Source organism: Crotalus tigris, unplaced genomic scaffold, assembly GCF_016545835.1.
Source record: "Crotalus tigris isolate CLP2741 ecotype Arizona unplaced genomic scaffold, ASM1654583v1 scf7180000018371.15429387391:27106975, whole genome shotgun sequence".
NCBI classification, from domain to species: Eukaryota; Metazoa; Chordata; class Lepidosauria; order Squamata; family Viperidae; genus Crotalus; species Crotalus tigris.
Window position 1 is genome coordinate 3,919,276 of NW_024096970.1, and position 18,521 is coordinate 3,937,796.

General features: G+C 37.4%; 2 protein-coding genes and 1 long non-coding RNA gene across 12 annotated transcripts in view; 1 reads left to right on the plus strand and 2 right to left on the minus strand.

Annotated features, from left to right (window-relative positions):
• Positions 1-214: 214 nt before the first annotated feature.
• ZBTB24 (zinc finger and BTB domain containing 24) lies at positions 215-14,390 on the minus strand. Of its 4 annotated transcripts, none has more exons than XM_039351185.1 (7): positions 14,327-14,390; positions 10,530-11,501; positions 6,645-6,812; positions 5,500-5,583; positions 4,544-4,627; positions 3,658-3,739; positions 215-1,944 (listed from the first exon to the last, which is right to left on the minus strand). In XM_039351185.1, the coding sequence occupies exons 2-7, from the start codon at positions 11,494-11,496 to the stop codon at positions 1,131-1,133; spliced, it is 2,199 nt and encodes a 732-aa protein (XP_039207119.1). In that variant the 5' UTR covers positions 11,497-11,501; positions 14,327-14,390; the 3' UTR covers positions 215-1,130. The 4 variants fall into 4 exon arrangements, 2 of the variants coding, with proteins under 2 accessions (XP_039207119.1, XP_039207118.1); XM_039351184.1 differs by lacking the exon at positions 14,327-14,390 and adding an exon at positions 14,104-14,244; XR_005557648.1 differs by lacking the exons at positions 215-1,944; positions 3,658-3,739; positions 14,327-14,390 and adding exons at positions 5,669-5,942; positions 14,104-14,248 and having other exon boundaries at positions 4,576-4,627.
• A 4-nt stretch (positions 14,391-14,394) lies between these two features.
• The window catches only part of LOC120311547, a 43,821-nt gene continuing 39,694 nt past the window's right edge, over positions 14,395-18,521 (plus strand). The window contains exon 1 of the long non-coding RNA XR_005557649.1: positions 14,395-14,604. This is a non-coding gene — a long non-coding RNA (uncharacterized LOC120311547). The remainder of the gene's footprint in view (positions 14,605-18,521) is intronic.
• AK9 (adenylate kinase 9) overlaps positions 16,889-18,521 on the minus strand; it is a 73,008-nt gene continuing 71,375 nt past the window's right edge. For all 7 annotated transcript variants that reach the window (XM_039351174.1, XM_039351176.1, XM_039351171.1 and 4 more), the window contains one exon: positions 16,889-17,597. In XM_039351174.1, coding sequence (XP_039207108.1) covers positions 17,395-17,597 — 203 coding nt within the window. In that variant the 3' untranslated portion in view covers positions 16,889-17,394. The remainder of the gene's footprint in view (positions 17,598-18,521) is intronic.

Genomic DNA, 18,521 nt, shown 5'->3' on the forward strand with positions numbered 1-18,521 from the left:
ATGGGGTCGCGACCATAGGTTGAGAACCGCTGCCTTAAAGAGAAAAGTATGCTCAGAGGGTACATGCCTTCCTATTTCTAGAATATTTCAGGCCTAATAATTTTGGTCAATGGTTTATCGGCCCAAGCATAAAGCCTTTATGCTCTATCCTCCAGTTTGATTCCAGCTTAAAAACTAGAGCTACTGTTAGCATATAAAGCAAACGTTCTTGTAGTTATAATGGGAAACATTCATTTGTTTTTATTTTAGTACAGCAACGTCTATACTGCTTATGCACCAGAATATAAAAAGTATAAGAGAAAGGAGAAATCACAATGCCTGTGTTTGCTCTGATAAGCCAATACCAGGATTGATTTGTGCCAGTTAAGCCTAGAGAAGTCGAGCATTGAACTGACGTGTATACATTAAAACAAGCTAATGAAAGCATAACCAAAACAAGGCAATTGTTTGGTAAGCCTGTTATCATTACTTAGGAGAGGTTATGCCCATCTGTTTGGAAATGCAGCTTTATTTTTTCTGTCTTTTGAAATTATATATTTACTTTTTCAAAAAGTTGCAAAAATTCCTCTTATTTTATACATGCATATTAAAATCTTCTCATAAAACCGATTCTCACAAAGTCTTAATTGACACAAACTGACTGATCCATTTTTTTAAAAAATCCAAACATAGGTTTGCTTTAGCCCAAACTAATGAGCATATAGGAGGAAAAAATTATATATATATCTCAGTTGATAGGCTTGTTAAATATATACAGTATAAGTCTAGTCAAAGGCAATTTTACATCCCATCATTGTCAGTGGAAAAATTAAGCATGCATTGTTCTTTCTCACTGAAATAACTGAGATGGCAAAATGCATAAGTAGGCTTGTACCATGTTCTTTTAATATTTTATTGCAGTTCAGGCAAAATGCATAGAACACTGGTTAAAAAGCCATTCTTTCAGCATATATCTAAATTGATAAATCTGCAAAATAAAAATGCATAAACCCATTGCTGTTAAGCCAACAGCCAACATTACCAGCATGTGAAATTAAATAGAGAATACTGTATATATAATGCATTTCACATGAAGGATCTTATTTCATCTTGATAAATAAATATATCTAAGAAGGAAATCAGCTTGTATTTTAAAAAGTCTGCCCCTCGGGATGATGATCTCCAGATGGCTGGTTTACAGATAGAGGCTGCTGAGGTGAATTGGAGATATGTACAGTTTGAGTCTGTCCCTTGCTAATTTGAGGAGGTAGAATTGTATCTTGGTTAATGCGAAACTGTTGGCTAGGTTCTTGGGCCATCTGTAGATGCGGGGTTGGATGCGGTGTTCCTGCAGCTATTTGAAGCACATCTGCTTGACTCTGATTGGCATGGAGATGTTCCAGAGCTTCTTTGGACAATGTGATGACATGCATTTGTTCAGTCTGCGGAGAATCCATTGGGTCATTCACAATGCTGATATTCTGAATCTGCTCTGTGGGTTCTGTTTGGCCTGAAAGAAGCAGGTTCTGCAGCTGCTGTGAGGGCTGAGTGAGAAGAGTAAGGCTGCCTGTGTGCTCTGCCATCACATTTTGGGAATCATCTGAAGTGACAACGCTAATGCCTTGATTATGGCTGGGCATAAAGTTTATGTTGTGCACCGAATCTGTCACCAACAGCTGGATCTCTTCGGGTCCAGAGGTAGAAAGTTGATACTGCTGCAGCTGAAGAATGTTCCTGACGTCCTCTATACTGCTACTGTTGGATGCAGTGTTGGCTTCCTGTAGCTGTTTCTCTTTGACATGAATTTTCAAATGAGATTTCAAGTTGTCTAAACGGGCAAACTGCACACAACACTCTGAACAAGAGAAAGGTTTTTTGCCAGTATGCAAGATGCAGTGTCTCCTTTTGGCGCTGGAATCAGAAAAGGATTTTCCACAAATACTACACGAATAGGGCTTCTCTCCTCTGAAAGAGAAGACATTTGGTTTGATCATATGGGCTAATATTTTTGAAGCATGGATGTTATTAAACCCCCCCAAACATTACTCAAATATCACTGCATTAAAACTGAATGCCAGATGGATTCTCTCTTTCTCCTTTCCTACGAAGTACATCAACTACTCAAGTAAGTGATATGTAAGTCAATGGAAGCCACCTCACTTTCTTATCAGACAGTACAAATCATCATTGTATGACAGAACGAAACGCTCTGAAATCCTGTTGCTGCTCATGATCCCTCTGCATGGTTGGCATCTAGATTACCAATCTCAAAAACTATTGGGTAGGAACGCAGATGAATGGCGAGTCATTTTATCCAACTGGGCATATCTAAACCTGTTGCACCCTTGACATTTATACTATAGTAGCTATGTTTGTTTCTAATCATGTTCCAATTGGTTATTCCAAAGAATAACAGTAAACAAACAATTAGAAGGATCCTCAATCATATGTTGAGGCAGTAGGTGAATAAGCCTGCCATTAAGATGACATAGCAATACTATTCTTTTGTATCCATTTGGGGGGTATGTATTTGATTTACATTGGTGCAGCTGAGGTAATAAGTGACAAGATAGAGAAAAATTCCACACAGTCATAATATTTCTCCAACTCTATCTCTTTACTGTTGAGCTTTTGAAGACTTACAGCAGGGGTCTTCAAACTTGGCCCTTTTATGACTTGTGGACTTCAACTCCCAGGATTCCGGAATTCTGCAAGTTGAAGTCCACAAGTCATAAAAGGGCCAAGTTTGAAGACCCCTGACTTACAGGATTGTCATCTTTCTCTACTTTTAAAACAGATGATGATCTGCAGATGCCCCATAAAAAACAATTTTCAAAGTTTTTTTAAAGACTACTAATATGCATACTCTCATACTCTCAATTTGTAATGCCAAGCTTTTTACCAAAACTTTCAAGAAAATAAATTAAACTGTATGCCTTGCTTCACCTATAATGAAAAATGAGAAAATACTGAGATAAAAAACCAGAATTCATTTAAAGCAGGACTCAATATAATAGATAATATATACCGTAAATGCCGGCGTATAAGGCGACTTCCGCGAGCGCTGAAATCAGCGCCAAAGACGGGGGTCGTCTTATACGCCGAGTCGTCTTATACGCCGGAAATACTGGTAGTTTCCAGCGTATAAGACGACGTTCTAGGAGTGCGGCCCGGCGATAAAGACGGGGGTCGTCTTATACGCCGGGTCGCCTTGTACGCCGGCATTTACGGTATTCAATAATGTGACAGTGCTCATTAGCTTTGGGCTAAAGACTAAGTACAATGTGCCCCAGTGATTAAACATAATTTAAATATTCGTAATGGTGTAGATCAAGCATGACCGGCCCACAGGCCACATGCAGCCTTGGGCAGGTAGTAATGTGGCCCAGCTAGATTGTAAATTTTTAACATCATGTGATTTTTCTATTATAAAACTATGTTATATATTTTATATGAGGCTCAAGACAATTTCTCTTCACTCAATGCGGTCCAGGCAAGCCAAAAGGTTGTATACCCATGGTACAGAAAATTAAAATTGTTAGCATACAACATAATGTGAACTGAATTTACAAATCATGATCTGTAATTGCAGAAGATAATAAAACTGTATTAATAGTCTCACTCAAAATATTTCCTACAAACTGATTTCCAAATAAACCACAAAGAAAAAGGAGATACCTGTGAATTCTGATATGTGTCTGAAGAGAACTTTTTGCTGTAAATGACTTGCCACAGATTTCACAAGTGAACGGCTTTTCACCTATAAAAACTTGCTTGGTTAGTATGTATGTAATTATCTCTTAAAGAACAATTAAGAGAGTTTGACTTATAAGTACATTCTAATGAATATAACAACCAAATCTCATGCTAATTCGTAGCTATTAGGATAAATACATAATTAATAGAGAGATGAACATACAAAAAAATACTGAGAAAAATTTGGAGGAAAATGCTTTTCTCTTCAGTCTTCTTTAAATGCCCTCAACCGTAAAAAAATAGGGGGAAAAGATTATAAAATATTTTCTCATATTTGAGAAAATGGAAAATATTGATTTTATTTCCTTTTAATAATCTGCTCATGGTTTTCAGCCATAATCATCTTCCTTCTGTCATAAAAAGCAGAGTTCTATTTCCTACAGAAAAAATTCCATAGCCAAAAATTCTCTAACAGTAGTAGCAGTTTGACAGTTGAAACCAATTATTCAAATGTGATGAGTTGGCCTTCACTGAAGGTACTGAATCATCTATTAGGGAAGCTTCAATTTAGATTCCTGGGCTGAATGGTGGACTGAAATCAGCATTAGAACTCCTATACTGGGCTGCAAAACTCCAGGACTGCCTGATATAGCAGCTATAGTCAATGACCTTAATAGCTCCATACCAATTTTGTTACTGTCAACTTAGCATAGTATAGATTCAGCACCACACAGATTCATTGTTAAAGATTAGAATCCATTATAAGCTCATTTATCCTCTACAGATGCATGCGACTTACTTGAATGTTCCTACCTAAACTATATATGCTGACATCTTTTTTTCAGAAAAGAATAGAAAGCAGCATTACCTGTATGTGTTCTTAAATGTTTCTTTAATTGAGCTGTATCCATGAATTTACGATGACAGAGGACACATTCTGGCAATGACTGGCCTGATTATGGTAAAATGAAAAATACATTATTATATTTCCCAAGTGTGTCTATTTCATTTATAATTTCTATCTCAACATGTAGGTAGCTAATAATAATAAAAGCATGACATTTACAATTCTAATACAACTGAAACCAAAGTAATGCCACAAGTGAGGGACACATTTTAAAGAACATTTAGAAAATTAAAGCATGGATAATGGCTCCATCAAATGTTAAGTGAGCTGACTTCTGCTTGCATGGTGGATTTTTCTACTTTATTTCCACATGTGCTCCAATTATTCCCAGATTTGGGAGGTGTATGAGGGATGAAGGAGGAATCTCATATGGTAACAGATAGTGTTTTATCAGCAGATGATACTATGTGTTCCTACGTTCTTCTAGTTGTTGCTCATCAGTTCATTTGCAGTTATACTTTTTCCAATATAATCTTAGTAGCTAAACTATTACATTATTGAAACAAGCTTGCACACAATAATGCCAAAGTTAAGACAACTGGTGGTCCAATTTACACAGCAACTGTTCTACAAGCAACTCTATTTCTCTTACTTCTCCATATACAGGAATTATCCCATTACTATCTCTATCTTCAATTATGGTATCTTCATAACTTTTAGCTTATTATGAATCACCTTTCAATTCTGCATTTTCAGCAGAAGATATCCCAACTCCTTAAACACAGAATATTTTAATTTTCTGTATTATCACATTACTCGTATAATAATTCTGCAAAATGATCAAATGGGACTAACAATGTGCAGAAACATTTATGGAATGCACAGTAAACAAATATACACCGATTGGCTGTGAATCAATAAAGGCGCAAGGAAAGCTCAATACTTCCTAACAACTTGTAGTATTTAATTCATTATACCTGTGTGAACTCTATAGTGACTTTTAAGTTGCCTTTTCTGGCTGAAGTATTTTCCACACTGGTCACAGGTAAAAGCCTTCTGACCTGAAAAGAAAGAGGGGAAAACAGAGAAACTGTAGTTATTTATTTGTATTTATGGTAATCTAAGCAGCCATCTGTGAATTCACACCTAGTTAGTCTGCTCTTGCATAGCAACTCATCTGAAGTATTCTGAAGTGCAGGGAATTCTGACAACCACTTGCCCATTACAAAGGAGGGCATCATCCAAAAATCCTGTTCTCGGAACTGTCACAGAAAGTTGAATCCAAGGTGATTATTCTCAGTCCCAGGTCAGATGAATGGATGGATTGTATAAATTCTCAGATGCCATTCAAAGAACCATAGTAGCAAGTAGCAGCATCAGCATCCCAGGGTTGTCATTTGCAACCTTCTTCATCAGCTTCCTACAAAGTAAATGGGAAAGCTGGCAGGAAGTTTCAAATTGCCTATATGTAAATCAGAGGGACCCTGAAGAACACAGGATTTCATAAATTATTTTATAGAATCATAGCAGATATTGGAAAATGAAACATTTTCTTAGTACTACTTGATAGTGGTTCACATTTTGAACCTGGATTTCCATTAACAGAACATTACATAAGCAGATTTCCATTTAGCTCATCTCTGCAGTCACTATCACATTCTCCAAATTTACTTGCCTCTGTTAATAGATTTTGAGAGCTTGTAGTAGTTAGAAGAAGGAATTTCTCATCTCATTCTTGGAATAGAAACAGCAGTAAGCCCCTGAATACCAGTTGAATATGAGTGCTATATCCAATGTACCTTATTCAAAGGAAAACACATTGGGGACTTCTACCATAAAACTGAAATTGGTTATTCCACAGGGAGAAATCATGAGCCATAAAAATCTTTCTATAATTGACTGGAAAGACCTAGTCTTACAGATTAATGTAGCCCCTATGAACTACAGAAGAATACCTTATAAAAAAAAACACAGACACTAAGGACAAAATATTGGGGTCAGCTATAATTTTCAGTTCTTAAAATGAGTTCTTAGAAGTGTCAAACATTCGGTTACTGAAATAATACAGGTATAATCATTCTAATCCAGCCAGGGATTATTTTTTTCACTTTTTTCATCTTACCTGTATGAAGACTCATGTGTTCCAGGAGAGAATGTTTTGTGGTTAAAGCCTTATTGCAAACTGTGCAAGTATATGGGCGTTCCCCAGTGTGCATCCGCTCATGAACTTGAAGAGAGTGCTTCTGGGAAAAGCCTTTGCCACATTCACCGCATTTGAATGGGCGCTCTCCTGAAAACAAAAGTACGTCACTGTGAATGGGAAACAGACACTCCAAGCAGATGGAGCAGTGCTTGAAATAATCCCATGCATCATTTAATTTAAATCAGAAGTAAATTTTCAATACTACCACAGTTTGAAAATACTACAAAGCCAGCAGCCTTGATGATAAAATAAATGTTTACACAAAAGTGCAATTTTAATCATTTTAATTCTAATAACACCAAGTTTATTTATATCCTGCTGTAATTATTTATATAAATAACTCTAGTCTATGAAGATACCTAATATTCCTTCCTTCTCCCATTTTTGGCACAACAATCCTATAAGGTGGGTTGGGCTGGGAGAGATTCATTTGCCCAAGTCACTCAGCTGGCTTCGTGCTTAAATTGATACTAGAACTCCTGGTCTCCTGGTTTCTATGCTATGTCTCAAAGGGAGATAGATAAACCAAGAAAACAAAAGTGTTCCTTTTTTGAGGCTGTATCGAAATATAGAACTACAGAGATTCCTAACTTACAGAGCAGAACTACTTAAGCTAATTACTCATGTGAATACAGAGATAAAGTCTCCCATTAAGCATAACGCCGGAGGACTTTAGGACAAGTCCACTTTATTTTATATAACAAAAAACTTTCTTTCCTGGTCTATGGTCCAGGAATTTCCTAGTGATCTCTCATTTAAATAGTAAGCAGGACCGGCATCATTTTTTCAGACTTATACAAGGTTCACTAAGCACAACCAATTACTATGACTCAACATGTAGGCAAGCTCTTAAATTTTGTAACACTATGAAAATATACCAGTTTATCATAAAGCAGGTGATGGGAATAGTTAAACATATGGGTGGTAGGCAGATAGGTAGGGTAGGGTGTTTGTCAAGTTTTTCAACCTTAAAAGACCTTCTCTAGTCAAGCACAACAGGAGAGAACAGGCATTGTGGTATAGTGGATCTGCATCCATCTGTTGCTTTTGATGCGAGAAAAAAAGATAAGAAAATCCTAGAGAAACCACTCTCAGAATTTTTCACCACAGACTGAAAATCTAGCATAGCATTTTATATATACAAACACCTAAAAATCTAATGATTTCACATCATGTGTTTTATGAGACTTGGTATAACTTCCATTGAATATTTGTACAAAGCTCCTGAACCTGATAAATGGATTTTTAAAAACAATATTTTAAGAGAGCCAGTTTGGTCTAGAAATTAAGGCACTAGGCAAGAAAGTGTGAGTCCTGCCTTAGTCATGAAAGCCAGGTCGGCAACCTTGGAACGGTCACTCACTCTCAACTCCCAACTCACCTCATGGGCTTTTGTGGGGAAAATAGGAGGAGGAAGGTGTGTTGGATATGTTTGCTGCCTTATTTGTAAAAATAATAAAGGCAGGGTACAAATAAATAAATAAATATTACGAGAAATTAAGCTATATTATTGTGACTATTCTCTCCATTTTGTATGGTAACTTAAACAAATATAGCCACTGAAGATTAAGCAGCTAATTTCCAGGCACAATTCTTTGGACAAGGTAGTAAATGTATTTTCTTCTAAGAGTTCAGCTGTTTGGAAGGTGAGAAATATATGCTGATCACTGTGAGAAGGATTTTCAACAATCGTGTTGTAGATTGCTAAGGAGATGCCAATTTCTATCGCTGCAATTTTAATTTTTAATTATAAATGTAAAAGTCATTATTGTTTAAACTAATAAATATTTATATATGAAAGCTTTTAAACACATAATTGTATTATCAGCAAACCATGAGGCACAAAGTTTTGGGAGGCTCATAATTTACCTGTGTTACACCACTGCTGCACAAGCTGTACTAATTTCCAGTTTCCTTTGGGGTACAATTCAAGGTGCTGCTTATCACCTTTAAAGCCCTGTATGACACAGAGCCAGGTTATACAAGTGACCTCTTTCCTGGCTGAGGAATTCTGGGAATTGAAGTCCACAAGTCATAAAAGGGCCAAGTTTGAAGACCCCTGCCTTAGAGGACATCTACTTGTCCCATTAAATTGGACAGGGTGGGCTTACTCCAGTTCTCCTCTAGCCATCTGCCAGGATCTAGGAACAAGCCTTTTTCATAGCTGTATTTACCTTGTGAAGAGCCATTCTTCATTTTGCCTTCTGGAAGGCTGTTAAGGTCAAACCCTTCAGATGTTGCGCCAGAATGGGACGTGAGCTCAGAATTTGTGATGTTGAGAAGATAGTGTTATGGTATTTGGTGGTGTGTAATGTTTTTAACCTTATATATTTTATTATTTATACATCTAATAGTAAGCCATCTGGGTTATTTTATATGAGTGGCTGTATACTTTTTAAAATTAATAAATAAAAGTTTAGATTAATTCATTTCCCCATATATAGTTGATCATTTATACCAGGGGTAGGCAACCCAAAACACTCAAAGAGCCACTTGGACCCGTTTCCCACCAAAAACAAAACACTGGGAGCCGCAAAACCCTTTTGATATCTAAAATGAAGATAACACTGCATATATCCTTTTTTACCTTTATTATAGGAGTGTGTGTGTGTGTGTGTATGTGTGTGTGTGTGTGTGTGTGTGTGTGTGTATATACACAAATATATATATATATATATTTGTTTTCTGAGGTTTTCGCAGGTGTTTGTATGTAGGTCTTTGGTTCGGGTTTTCTCCCGCGTAAAATTGGAAGTGTCTTGGCGACGTTTCGACGAAGTCCCATTCGTCATCTTCAGGCTGGTGTCTTCAGCTTCATGCTTCGTGTATATATATACACATATACACATTAAAAATAAAAGTAAAAATATGACTAAAATATGACTCTTGGGAATATCCATACTATTAAAACAATGATCACCAAGAGAATGCTTTAAGAGAATACAATTACATACACACAGAGGTAAAAAAAGGATATATGCAGTGTTATCTTCATTTTAGATGTCAAAAGGGTCTCTCTCTCTCTCTGTCTCCCTCCCTCCCTCTCTATCTGCCCTTGGTCTGCCACTCCTCTTCCCCCACTCTCTCTCCCTCCCTCCCTCCCTCTCTCTCTTTCTGCCCCCCCTCCTATCTGCTGCTCACCTGGCAAGCTTGAAGCTGTTTCCAACAAGCTCAGGGGTAAGCAACCTCGTCTCTTTTATGACTCATGGACTTCAACTCCCAGATTCCTGAGTCAGCCTAGCTGGGCTAGCTAGCTCTCTCCTGCCCTTCCTGCTTCCTGCTTCCTGCAGAGATGCAGCAAAGGGAGGAGCTCCGCCCAGTAAGCTTTTCAGCTCCTCAGAGAACACTGTGAGTGCACTCTTTTACACACACACACACACACAAACCACACAGAGAGAGAGAGAGAGAGAGAGAGAGAGAGAGAGAGAGAGAGAGAGAGAGAGAGAGAGAGAGAGAAGTGCAGTTGCCTCTCTCTGTCTCTCTCTGCAAAGGCAGAGGAGGCTGGGAGCCACAGGGGAAGGCTCAAAGAGCCGCATGCGGCTCCGGAGCCGCAGGTTGCCGACCTGTGATTTATACCAAGGGGTCTTCAAACTTGACCCTTTTATGACTTGTGGACTTCAACTTCCAGAATTCCTCAGCCAGGCATGCTGGCTGAGGAATTCTGGGAGTTGAGGTCCACAAATCATAAAAGGGTCAAGTTTGAAGACTCCTGATTTATACATTATATTAATCTTTCAATCACAGTTTAATAACAGAATGTAGATTGTTTGTAATATTTTGCCCTAAGATTGAAAAAAGAGAACTAACCTGTATGACTTCTTCGGTGTATAGCTAAAAAATGATTATATTTAAAGACTTTCCCACAGTCTTTGCACTCAACTTCAGAACCAGTACGTTTTCTTCTGCCATTGGCCCTTTTTGTCAGTCCATTGTCCTCTTCATCACCAATAAGTTTATAATCTTTTAACTTGACTGACCGCCGTATCCTACGTTTGCTGTAACGACTCTGAGAGATCTGTGTATTTTGGCACTTAGGATCATAGTTCTCATCTTTTTCTGTTGAGACACTGACCACCGCTTCTGTCCTACATATTTCTCTTCCCTCTCCACTTACAGGAATTATTTCATTGTTATTTCTGTCTTCTACCACCACAGCCTCTCGCTTTAGGAAATTTTGCTTATTATGAACTGAATTGTTCTCTTTTAATTGAACATCTTCAATAGAAAGGGAGTCTAGTTTTTCTTCCTGAATGTTCTTCACTTTTCTTGGTCTTCCACGCTTCCGTTTTGGTGGATCTTCACTTTTCTTGTTCTTGGCTAAGACAGCTATTGGGGATTCACCATTAGAAATTCCAGATAATGTGTTAGTTAAGCTGCAGTTTTTCTGTTGCTCTGTATATGCTCTGACTAGATCGTTCACTTTAAGGAGATGAGCAGTCGCTAAAATCTGTTCTATACTTTTTTCACTAGCTTGTAGGCAGCCAGTGTAAATAAATTCTAATAGCACACCAAAAGCATCGGCCACCATCCCTTCCAGCATATAGATCGACTGGCCAATCTCCCCTTCTTCAACAAACATCATGGAAAAATATTCACTGCTGGCAGCAAGTAATGCTTTATGTGCTCTAAAGTGAACATTTTCTACAATTAAAGTGATATCACACAAAAAATCTTTTTTTCTCTGTTCCTCAAATTTAATCAGGATAGTATCTCTGTGAACCTTGGAGTGGATTGCTATAAGTTTCTCTGAAGAATTAGATACGACTTCATCCATTATTGCTAGAGACAAGGGAAAAAAAAGAAACTTAAGATTCAAAGTGCTCCAGGACAAATGGAAAAATATTTAAGTACAAGGCACATTTGCTGGCCTATTCGAATGGCACTACCTAATGCCCTGAAATGCCCAACTTTCAGAGTTACACGCTAGCCAATATAATTTTGAATTAAGCATCCTAAATATGGGTCTCATTTAGCTTTAATAGTTAATAATTAAATAGCTTTAAAAATAGAATAATTGTTGATACCAAAGTAGCAAAAAATAGAACTCTATGATAAGATACCCCAAGTTTGAAAGGGGAAGGCAATTGTCATGAATTTGCCACCTACTTTTTATAATGCCTTACTTCTGTTTTGGAAAGGTGGGGGGACTCTCCAGAGAAACATGGAAACTGGCAGTGGGGAAAAGCAGCAATATATTTCACCTCTTTTAACTTATGGAAGCACCTAGTTAGTGGACTCAGCTATAGAATAAATCCTTTCATTTAGGGATGAGTATTAATTAATTAAACTTATTGGTCACCCATCTTACCATAAGATAACTCTGGGTGACTTAGGGTCACAAAACTATATCTACATTAAAACATAAATAAATTAAAACTCAAGATTAAAATCTAAGGTCATATGGGGTGGGCAGGGGCAGAATTTGGGGAGGTGGGATCTGTTGTTACTCCATCAATCACCTCCACTGTGCTCTTTCCCCATTGGAACCCCAGGCCAACTAACATTGCCAGGTCTTTAGGCCCTTATGAAAGGAGGGTTGTAGCCAGCCTCACATGGGGGAGGGGGACACAAGATGTTGTAGAGGGCAGGAGCAACAAAAGAGAAGGTCCTCCTCCTGGACCTCTGAGTAAATTGGGATGCAAATCCTTTGGCTGAAATTTTAACTCCATTCATTCAAACAGCTATTTCTACATGGGCACACAGATGTACACATATACACAAAGAGGGTTTGCATTGGAGCTACTGAGGACAGAATACCATTCAAATTAGACCTCAAATGTAATACAGTACATACATACTACAGTTTGACTTTTGATCAGTTGTCAATTATAACTTATTCCTAAGTATATATCTGTGAATACCAAGAAAGGTTCTTTCAAATCAATAAAGACAGAATTCAGATAGGAATCTAAGTTTTTTTAAAGCATTATTGGAAATAAGATAAATAAAAATCTCATCTAATGAGAAACTATACACATTCAATCTCAACATTTTTTTTTAAAAAAAAACTAGAAATCTCAAATTTAGCAGTGATACAAATGAAACATGAAGACAGATATTGTCCAGATCTATTTTTGTTCTTTTTAACGCATGGGAATGATTATATTAAAGTTCTGGTCAATAGGAAACTAGCCAGTGTTGTCACAATGTACAAGGAGCATCTCTCTCTGATTCAGTATTGCAGCTGTATCTTTTCTCATGCTTACATGATTGCTCTTGGCTTTTTCCATATTATATGGGAAAAGGTGTGGCTGCTTTATTGTTTTGAAGAAAAGTACTTTATTCAGATTCCTGTCTGAATATTGCACAATGACTCTTTCGAAGGATTTGCATTGCCTGACATAAGCAGCACTTATAATAATCTAGAGTCAACTGAGCCTCAGACAGAAATCTATAATTTTTTTTTCAAATACATGCTGATATAGCCACTTTTTCTAAAACCACTTAAGAAATCCTTTACTGGGCCGGTCACGGAAGTAAATTTGTTTTCCAATATTTTTGAAAGTTTAAACTAAACAGGATATTTATAGGCTACTTGTTCCATTAAGAAAGGGCTTTTCTCTTAAATAATGTTACATATAGTTTTGTGCCACATCCAACTTTGCTATAGAATCATATTTCTAACTGAACAGTAATTTTCAATACTGATTGAATGCATCATTGTTTATATTTCTATGATTTGTACTATGTTAGCTTAAAATGTTCAGTTGGAGTACTATTTTTGTAAGTTTTTACACTTTTTTACATTTTGTTTTTTATTTACATTTTTATAAAAAAAATTAAAACATGATTTTTCTTTCCTCCCATGTTAAAATCCCTAAGAACATTAAAACCATTTATCATGCTGTATTCAATCATTGACTCTATACCATTCTTTCCCTTTCAGGTTAGATTCCATACTATGTGACTTCCCTGATAAGTGAATAATAAAAATAACATTTCTTTTCTATAATGTGATATTTCTCGTACTTTTTCCAAAACCTTTGCAAAAGCAAAAAGACGACCAATGAGAGAAATAAGGGCAAAAAGTGGCTGGTCTTTAAAAGCCATCCGCTTGTTATACACACTTCCCTTTGCTCTCATCTTTAAAACAAAAGAGGAGTCAAGACTGTAAAGCAAGACAAAGCAGAGAGATAATGAAATAAAGGGCAAAAGATGAAAAAACAGAAGCGCGATGCCTATTTTTTTTCCTTCCTCCCAGAACTTTGCTGCCTCCACCAGCTGCAAGCGAAATTCAACAGGTGACGCTTTTTCATCTCATCCAACTGTAAAACAGGAGGTTTCGGGTAGTGAATTTCTCCCTCTCGAACACTCATTGGAAAGTTCTGTCCTTCCAATGATTGTTATTTACCAAAAATATTTTCCAAATCAGCCTATTTACCAAAAATAAGCATTCGTAGCCGGCTTAATGCAGCCGCAATCGCGGCCATCCCGCAGTCCATAAAGATCAGAGAAGAACCAGAGGAAGAGTTGGAAGCCCCAAATCCCATCATCAGGCCATTCGTCTAATAGCTGTCAACGGAAGAACAGAACCTTTCTCTAGAGATAATCTATTAGCCGTTGGGGGTGGGGTGGGGGAGAGGCAGCGAGGAAGCCGGACTCACCCACGAGTGGGAAAGCTGCAAATACGGAACCCCGCGACAGGCGGTTGAAGCCAGCAAAGGCACACGCCGGAAGCGGCAGGCGCATATCCCGGATGTGAAGTCACAAGACGAGGGAGTGCATTACGAGGGGAGAGAACGACAGTGGGTGGGGTGAGTTCGGGCGTAGGAGAAGGTAGGACGGTTATGGGTTCGTTTCCCTTAAGCGACAGCCGGGGATGCTTTCCGTCCAAGTGTTCTAAGATTGGAGGATCCAGTGTGCGATTCGGGTTTCCCAGCAGGTGAAGACAGCACTAGCAAGATAGACTTATAGACCGCTTCCCAGCGCTTTACAGCCTTCTCTAAGCGGTTTACAGATCCAGCGTATTTGCCCCCAACAATCTGGGTCCTCATTTTACCGGCCTCGGAAGAAGGCTGAAAGGCTGAGTCAACTTTGAGCTGGTCAGGTTGAACCCACAGCAGTCAGCAGAGCTAGTCTGCAATACTGCATTCTAACTGTTATCTACGGAGATTCTCGATCATCCAGATCGTGATTGTCCCCAAGGTGCTTTTTGTGAAGATGCTCCTTGGCTAAGAAGCAAAACGTATTCAAGAGAAAAAGCACCTTTGGGACACGAGGTGGAGATCTTTTGGGACTCTCCAAGCTGCCACCTTTACTTAGGGCAGTGCCCCTCCTCCAACCTTTTGGGTACGAAGGACCGGTTCTGTGGAGAGAGGTTTTTTTTCCTGCGGATTGGAGGGTGCGTTGTTTCGTGTGCTGCATGCATCCCGTGGATGGGGCTTTGCTTGTTTGCGCGGCCCACTTTCTGGCATGGTGCAGCTCCGTGATGGTCCACGGACCGAGGATTGAGGATCCTTGACTTAGGGTGTCCAATAAACTTCCAAGAACAGGCTGCTGGGTATTGGGATGTCAGATGTGGAAGTACAAAGATATTCTTGCCACTAGGAATGGCAGACACAAGGAGTCAGGTGATGCTCCCTGGAGCATTTGTAGCTGAAATGATAGCAGTTAAGGACACTTCAAAATTTCTTGTTTTAGGGGGAGGGTTTCCTCCCTTTAAGGCAGTGTTTCTCAACCTTGACAATTTTAAGGCATGTGGACTTCAACTCCCAGAATTCCATTGCTGGCTGTGGAATTCTGGGAGTTGAAGTCTACATGCCTTAAAATTGTCAAGGTTGAGAAACACTGCCTTAAAGGGTTCCCAGACTTTCATGGTGGTGAGACTGTGCCCACTGTTTTACTAAGGAAAACAAACACAAAGAATAAATGCACAAGATAATTGAAAAGTATCTCCTGACTGTTGACATAGAGATACTTGGAAAAATTCTTAGTCTGGTATCAGAGCTGCACTTAAAATTTAGTTCCCTAAGACACATTTGAGCTGTTGACTACTTTTTGCCAAGTACTCAGACAGGTTTTATTTTATTGCTGTTTATATGCGGCTCCATTCCAAAATAGTTCCATATGGCTGAGAAAGTTCATCAAACTGCTATGTGCGTTTCCACTGCCAATTCAGCTATTGCTGCAACAACCAAACAGCACTGAGCCATTCACTAATTAACAATTTATTAAACTCTTGACATTTTAGCTTAATATGTTACACAAATCTGTCTGTGTTGTTAGCTTATGGCTCAATGTATTGGACAAACACATAAACTCATCTAATTGAAGGGTCCTTGGTGCTCTCTGAGTGTGGTTGTTTTCTTGCAGATGTTTCATTATACAAACTAGGTAACTTCTTCAGTGCCACTAGCATTGAGGATGTTACCTAGTTTAGGTAATGAAACATCTGCAAGAAAGCAACTAAGCTCAGGAGCACCAAGGACCCTTCGTTTCAACTGTGAGCTACAAATATTCTCCTTTATTGGTACTGATTTTATTGAGTAAACTGTGATTAAACAAACTATAACACAGTCATAATGGCTTATTCAGGTGACTGACCACTAAGTCTGATTAGTACTGATTAATTGACCCTACTATTTCAGATTGGAGGGGAGGTCATATAATTGCTAGGATTCAGGATTCAAATGGAAGTATTTGACAATGTTTTCTTCATGCTGTCTAGTTTTTCCTATAGAAAATTTATTTTTGAATTGAAGAGCATTCAACTATATGAGCCTCTACTTGCCGAAATAATACAGACAGACTTCATTCACCAATATCAGTGAAGACAAGTCTATACCAACTGCTAATCTGATTAGCCACTTAAGTGACATAAAAACCACTGTTTTTAAAGGCATTGTCTATAATAAATATTCATTCAGAATTTTTCCAATTTTCCATCCTATCAAGGGTAAATAAAGGGAAAAATATACAATGGATTGTATTGCTCCATTGTGCTCAGTACTATAGAGTTGCTGAAAGGATATATATAGTAGAATGAGATTATTCTCAAACTTCAGAAGTGTAAAATGAAGCAATTACACATATTTAGAACTGGGGTGGGGAAGAAACAATAGCAATAACCTGAATGTGGATTCTTTCAAATAACTACATATAGAAGTTAATATTTCACTAGTTAATAAAAGTAACAAATTAAAACCACTACAGTAACAACTGAAAGCCAAGATATTATCTCAAATTTATGAAATATCTCATAGTATCTCAAATTATCTCAGATCTTTATATTTAAATACACACTAAATATTTAAGAGTACAATAATGGCAAACAATAATGATTTAACAAATAGGTTACAGCAGTTAAAGTTCTATATTTAATCACTGAAGAATATTGATATACCCACAATTATAAACATATTTTCTTAGAAGTAGACTTAATTAAAAACAATCTTTACTAAGTTCCTTGCAAAATTATGACTGTAGGGCAATTTACAAATATGTTTGTACACTATCAGTTTTACAAACTGCATTTTGAAAGGCATCCTATAGGAAACTACAGTATTATTTTATTTAGGCTTGTAACAAGCCAATGACATGAGCTTATCTTGACCCATTCTCTAGTTAGGCAGGATCTAAAAACAATCATATAAACAACCATATTCATATAATTTAACAAACATGAATACAGTCAAACATGTATATAACTTTGCAGTATTTTTGCAGTATTTCACTAATAGGAAATTGGGTTCACATCTTTGAGAGACAAGAAAGTCTGTAACTTGTGATCAAAATCAATAGGCCGATTTTGAGGCTCCTTGTACTTCTTTGTCATTTTGATGCCTAGGTATGGGATAAGTTCACAATGGTCTATGAACCGTTCCAACTTCATTTTATACTTCTTTCTTATATAGTCCGGGCTGTTAGGGTTATATGCTGCAAGAAATTAAATACCATTAATTAAACACCACTGTATTTCAGAATTCATATTACTGTTATTCTGATATCCAAAGTCACATAGGATGCATGCACATACTATGTTTCAGTGATTCCCAATATCCCACTAGTTATTTATTTAAATGCTTTTTAAACTTGCATCCATGTACTCCTAGAAAAACCAGCCCCTGGCAATTTACAACATTAGCTACTGTAGTGGTAACTTCTAATACTGAGGTCTTGCTATGAGAAAAGTGCTGGATGGAAAGAAAATGAAATGATGATGACTATAAGGAACAAAAATAGTTCAGCGCTTGCTTGTTTTTCAGATATTTTCTCCATACCACTTTACACATTAACAGGCTAAAAATCCATGTTAAAAGGCATGAGACTGCTGGTCTTATTTTTAATTTTTAGTTGCAGACTATAATAAAAAAAATACAATTACAAACCATAAAAACAAAAGCAATTGTTACGCATGTTATGCATCCAATCAAATTATACTAGGTTTAATTCTTGGAATGGAAGAAAAAAAAATACTGAAAATTCAATAGGAAATCTTTTTCCTTTTAATTTTCTGTTCAGTATTGAAACAGAATATTTTTTTTTACAAATTCAGATAAAATACCTAAAAGTGTTACTTTTTATCAGTGTCACGTGCAACCATATTTTTTGTTGAAGTCACATGTGAAAGCACTAGACCACCTTTTGCATTAATTTTTTCCCCTTAATGATCTATTTCCTAGCATTCATACTATGGAGTCAGTATTGGCTAAATGTTCCTTTGCTTCCATTACTCCTGTATGAATATAATGCTTTCATTATGCAACACTCTATCTAGAAGTCAGCATTTATACTGAGGTAACTAATGTAACCATTTGTTTCCATATACAAGTTCACTAATTCTTTCCTGCTCCCCTCCCT

Coding starts and splice junctions, on each gene's coding strand:
- ZBTB24 (XM_039351184.1), bottom strand. CDS start 14,215: ATGATGGGATTTGGGGCTTCCAACTCTTCCTCTGGTTCTTCTCTGATC. Junction 6,813..10,529: donor ACACCGAAGAAGTCATACAG/GTTAGTTCTCTT, acceptor TTTTGTTTTCAG/GAGAGCGCCCATTCAAATGC. Junction 4,628..5,499: donor TCACTATAGAGTTCACACAG/GTATAATGAATT, acceptor TACCATAATCAG/GCCAGTCATTGCCAGAATGT.